The following is a 6,000-nucleotide window of genomic DNA, read 5'->3' on the forward strand; positions in this document are numbered from 1 at the left end:
TAATGTGTGTATATGTGCCTTTTCTGATCCTAGGAACAGAGCCATAAAATCCACTATATTATTGTTTGCCTGTACTGTTCTTACGTAAATATCTCTATAAAGTTAATAAGATGTTAGACTGCTTGAGTAATAAGAACTGCAGAATTTAGCCCTTTAATAAGAAGCATTAATTTAATAGGAGGTCAGTAATTTCAAGGGTGGTGTGGAAGAGAAAATCTTCATTGTGCAATATCTTAGATGATGTTTACAGTTGGATCTAACATACTAGATACCAGTGTGCCTGCTTAGAATGATTTAAATAAACAAACAAGACCTATGTTTCCCTTTCAGAAAAAAAAATCGCGTAAATCATCCCGTATGAATAACATGTCATAAAATAGTAGGTGTGCAACAGGAAGCAATTTTTATTTAAATCACACTGCTGCTCATACTGCTCAAGAATGCTAGTGACATCTGCAAAGGTATTTGGCAAATCCAGTAGTATGCTATTACGTAAAGTTAACTGGAAGTTAAATTAGGTTTTATTTGCAGTCTTTCCATATATTGTACTATAAACATGCACAGAGCATGTTTGTAGTGCAATATATGTGTCTGTCCTGTATTATAACATAATTCTACATAGAGGTCACTAGCTCTTCTTTTGACTGACTTATGGTGTGAGTCACCAGTTCAGGTAGTAATAATTAATTTTAAGTATTGCTTAATGCAGTGGATATTGGCCGAAGATCTTACCATACCGGGATCAGAAAGTGAGACAAGTGATAAGAAGGATTAAAATGGAAGAATGCAGATGTCACTGTGACATTGCTCATAAGGAGATATTTTGGCATAGAAAGATCTTTTGAAGTTCTTAGTGATATTCTAGATTCTATCAAAGACAGAAGGCCCGAGCAGAGTACTGCTTGCTGACAGAATAAAGTAGAGTTTCACCTATACTTTGGTGTACCATATCTTCTTTTAAGCAAGGTAAGTAGGATGGTTATGTCTCTTAAAATTGTAAACTCTTATCTTGAATGTTCTTTATTCATGAGCAACTTCATGCATAGTACCAGCTTTAGAAAAGTATGGCAGCTCACTTGATTAGATTACCCACATAAATGTTTATAGGAATTGAGCATTAAATTTCTTTACCAAATGTCAACATAATTCATGCAGTTCTAATTACATATAATTAGATATACAGGAGATTATATAAAATTATATAGGAGACTTCCTGCAAAGACAGACCTGTGATAATATATTGAGCTTACACTGAATCAACATACTCATAAAGTGCACATATGCAGAGAGTTGCTAGTTTAAGTGTAAAAACCAGCATACATAAAGCACAGCTTTCATTCTTCATACTGTCAACCTGAATACTACAAAAAAACTCATATGTCTCACTCAGGAAGTTAAATACATAACAATACTCAAGTGTTGTCAGACATAACATGTAATAAGCAGGAATATAATTCAGTGTTGAAGGCATATGAAAATATCTTCATACCTGTTAATTTAAGCGTGTCGGAAAGTGCAAGTGTTATAGGTGCAAAATTTACTGCAAAGAGGGTGTTAGGATTTCTCACCAGCAAAATTTTCTCATCTTAGAGTGACAGAGAAGTCTGTATTTCCTGTAGTACAGAACTACACACTTGTTCTTTAGTAAGAACAGTAAGAAAATTAAGATATATTTGACTTAGGGCTATTTGATATAAGAACTATTTGTTTCCATGTGTTGCAGGGCGCCTTGTGCAATGGGATCTCAGTCCTTAGTCATTACTATAACAATTTATAAGAGTTATTTATATTAAAATTATAAATTAGTCTTTCTCATCCATGTCTTCCCAACAGGGTACAAGCTTCATACTGTACTCTACTTTTTTCTTTTCCTTCCCTAGGACTATATTTGTTTAATACATCTTTGTTCCATACATATTCTCTTTTCTGATGTGTCTTACTAGATTCTTGATTCTTCTGAATTTATTCCTGGTTTTTAATTATAAAAAAATATTTCTCTTTTTTTTTTGTTTGTCTGGTTTTTTCAGGTTTTTTACTTGTCCATAAACAATCTCTTAAGGTGCCTAACTGTTAAAATAGCTGTCTTTTCGGGAGATTAGAGAGAGGGAAGAAGCAAAATGTATTTAAGCAACACAGTTCATTTCAGTGTGGTTTTGCTGTTTTGGTGAGCAATCTGGGAAAAAATATAAAAACATATTAATTTTGTTTTGGCATATTATTTAAAATACTACTTATCCAGATTTATAATGTAAATTAGAAATTTACTATTTGCCTTTATTTTTAAATAATATTCACTACCCTTTTTTCTGCCCAGTATGATATCTGTGTCACTATTCACTAAATTTGTGTGAAAGTAACTTTTGCTTGTTTTTTACAGGAACTTTATAGTGGTAGCAAAGACTGCAATATCCTTGCATGGATACCAGCTCCACGAGAACCAGTTCCTGATGATACGTCTGAAAAGGTAGTGAATTTTCGAGTTTGAACTGCACTTTTTTGTGGCTGTTATACTTGGGCAGGTTGTGTGTAAAGTCAATATGAAGTATGTGATTCACCACCAATATTTTTAACAATTTCTAATTAAGAGGAGAATCACCTATTATTTTTGTGCAATCTTTTGATCCTTGTAGGGTTTTGAGAACACGTTTTCTCTTGTAGTGTAGTGAAAACTTTTGGAGGCTGCTACCTTCCTCCTTATTTAAGAGTGGTTCATGTCATTTGACTCTGCGTCTTTCAAATTCTGCGTCTTTCATTTCCAAACTGCTTTCTGCAGTTTGTCCTGTTTTGGAATTTTAGAGGTGCTAGATAGTATTTTAAATTGTTTAAGAATATACTGTGTATTAAGTAGTAAGATTAGGGATACCACACTTCATACACAAATATTTATGATGTGAAAATCAAAGGCCCAGGGCAAGACATTTAGGGTGATTGCAGGGAAGATTAAATGTAAGACTATTTTCCAGTAGAGTACTTTCTCTCAGACAAGAAATATTTCAGTGAGCAGCCTGAATGCCAAAAAGTCTATATTTTAAGGAACTGAAACCATTACCAGATCAGAGTCTGGCAAACTGTACTGATGGTGAAAAATGAGGGTGTATTAATGTTTTGGCCTATAGCATGTGAAAATTCCAGTTTTTAAAATTTCAGCATCATTCCATTTTAGATGGAAAAATTATAAGAAACATAAAATTGTTGTAACATTTGCTTTTTGTAAGTTTTTGTATTTCAAAACTGTCTGCACTTAAGCAGAGAAGAAAAATATAGTTCCAAAGGTCTTATACCCTAAACGCAAATTGTGTTGACCTGAAATTAACATTTTTGCCATGAAAATTTTGATGTGAATAAATTGGATTTTTCTTAGTCTGGAAAACAAAAACCCACAGCAACAACATTATTTACTTAGCTCTGATTAGAACTGCTCCTTTAAATTTGACACAGTGGCAGTATGTAGCATATGCCATTGTTTTGAAATCTGTTAAGCTACAGCTGGTGTTTGCAAATGCTGTAGATGAGGCCTGTAGATGACATTTCTCTGTAAGAAGCTGTTTTGTTGCCCACAGGCCATTAATTCATGTATGCTCTCAGGTGCTAGAATAGGCATTTGAGTGCTTGTATGACCAGAATCTGAACCCAGAATAGAAGTAAACAAGAAAAATAAGTTACCCTAAGTCATTGTGTTCACTGCACTGCATAGCTACACAAACCCTTTAGTTGGACCCTAGTGGGGTTGAGGTGAGAAATATTTCTTGGATGTGGATAGAGGCCAGGGCTGCCTGGCCTGTATGAAACTGCAATGCTAAGTTATGATGGGCTGAGGATATTGTGATCTAAATTAAAGCAGTGGCGCACAATAAACACTGTTGTAACATTTGTTACATTTTGTACCAAATATTTGTAATACTTCCAGTCAGTCCTCCAGATATTTTATGCTGAAATTGAAATTAAATACAGTACTATTTCTTTTCGTAATTTATCATGTCTCAAATCACCAGAATTTCTAAAAAAGTAGTTAAAAATAATCCAGTACTGATGAGAGAATAGTTTGTCTACATGTAGTCATTTTAAAAGTGCATTTAGCTTTTCCCTTATTTGATTGTAGTATTTTTAATTAAACAAAACACTGATAATTTTTATTTTCCCTAGTCTCTGCCTCAACAACATGTAAATCCAGCATATGAAGATGCTTGGAGCAGCAGTGATGATGAAGGCTGAATTTAAATTATGAGCTGATATAAAATTGACATTCAGGCACTGCATTCACAGGCTTTTACAGAATTGGACATTGTTGGATTTCTCACAACTGGATTTTAGGTACAGTTCTGTTAGAGCAAGGTCTTTCAGAAATAAGTTTCCACTGTTCTCTGTGTTTCTTTGTTACTGTAAAGTTAAATCCAAAGGATTACTTTTTCATACTTGCTGACTTTTGTACTTATACATTGGTATACTTTATTCAATGTTGAACAGCTGATAAAGAAAAAATAAAAGCCCTTGGGACCAGTCAAAATTACATTGCTTCTGTTATCTTTACTACATGAGGAGATAACCCTTTCATTTCAAGACACATGATAAAGAGAATTTTCCAATCAATAGGTGTAGCTCAGAAATACTTCCAACTTACTTTTATCAATATCTTGAAGGAGCAGATTGTATCCATTTTCAAGTGCTCATGTGCTGTGGGAGTCAACAGATGTTTGTGCCTGTTCTTCTTGCATTTTCAGTTTTGCATATTTATCCATAAATGCAGTATTCTCTTCAGAAGGAGGTATAGCAGGGATCCTCTATTCAAGTATTTATGTGGTGACTCTATCATCTAATATCTGACTCTGCCCCAGAAAGCTAAGAATAGAAACTGGTTTAGAGTTTTTGTTGCTCCTGTTAGCAGTTTTTAAGATCAGCCTTCTATGTATGAATCACACATCTTTAGCAAACATGAAGGACTCCTGGACAGAAACAGAGTTGAGGTACAGTACAAGGTAGTGAATAGATCACATTTCAAGGTAAAGATATTGAATGTAATCCTTCCAAACTGTTTTCGTCTAAAACTTTTTGTGGTCCTAATGCCTGCTCTGTTTTGAAAAGGAGGAGTTTTGTGGGGTTATTGTCTCAGTCACTAGTTTGTGCTTCAGACATAATGTAGTCTCTGTCACTACAGAGACTAAAGAAGGTTTTCAGATTGCTTAAAGCATCACCAGCAAAAGTATTGGTAAAAACAGGTCCAGTATAAAAGCAACAGCAGGACAAGGTTTGTTGGCAAGGTTCAGTCTTAAGGGCACACTGAGGAAAAGCAAATGAAAACCTGGACTCAATCAGTCCTGTCCAAAATAAACCAAAAACTATGCCACATAACTTATAACTGAAGTTAAATGTATTAGCAAAGGATTCATATAGGATTTACTATACCACAACAGTAACTTAGTTACAGACCTAACTTATAAATCTAAAGTACTTAGAAAATCTAGAGGAGCAGCATTTCACTTAGTACAGAATATGCACACTTGCATGCACACAGGCACAAAGAGCCTATACAAGGTGAAAAATTCCCCTCAGAGTAGTGAAATACCCACTTCAGATGCCTTTGTGAAGGGTGGAGCCTCAAGGAGTCGGGGGATCTTCCAAATACAGCAAACGTGGGAGTTCCCTGGATCTGAGAGGCCCCACTCACAGGGGCTTTGCTGGTCACAGCTGCTGCTCCACGAGAGCTCAAAGGGTCTCACTTTGGAACACTGTTTGTAGGGCTGCAAGAGAGGGCTTTGATCATAACAATGTTCCATCCTGGCCACACTTTGGTTTGGAAACTTTCTTTGAAAGTGAGAGAAGAAAATATATTATTGCACTTGGGTTCTTATTCAGGCAAAAAAGTGTCCAAGGCTGATCCTTAAAACATGGGAGCTCGTTGGATATCACAAATTCCTGGAACAGACAGTGTTTTTACTGGTAAGTAAAGAGAGGCTCAGTCTGGGTGCTGTTCCTAAGGGAGCATTTCTCAGATCACATTGGGAG

General features: G+C 35.2%; 1 protein-coding gene across 2 annotated transcripts in view; it reads left to right on the top strand.

Moving 5' to 3' along the window:
- The window catches only part of ERCC8 (ERCC excision repair 8, CSA ubiquitin ligase complex subunit), a 29,861-nt gene extending 25,372 nt beyond the window's left edge, over nt 1-4,489 (top strand). For both annotated transcript variants that reach the window (XM_058823766.1, XM_058823767.1), the window contains exons 11-12: nt 2,378-2,464; nt 4,144-4,489. In XM_058823766.1, coding sequence (XP_058679749.1) covers nt 2,378-2,464; nt 4,144-4,212 — 156 coding nt within the window. In that variant the 3' untranslated portion in view covers nt 4,213-4,489. The remainder of the gene's footprint in view (nt 1-2,377; nt 2,465-4,143) is intronic.
- Nucleotides 4,490-6,000: the final 1,511 nt, after the last annotated feature.

Source organism: Ammospiza caudacuta, chromosome Z (genome assembly GCF_027887145.1).
Source record: "Ammospiza caudacuta isolate bAmmCau1 chromosome Z, bAmmCau1.pri, whole genome shotgun sequence".
Classification (NCBI taxonomy): domain Eukaryota; kingdom Metazoa; phylum Chordata; class Aves; order Passeriformes; family Passerellidae; genus Ammospiza; species Ammospiza caudacuta.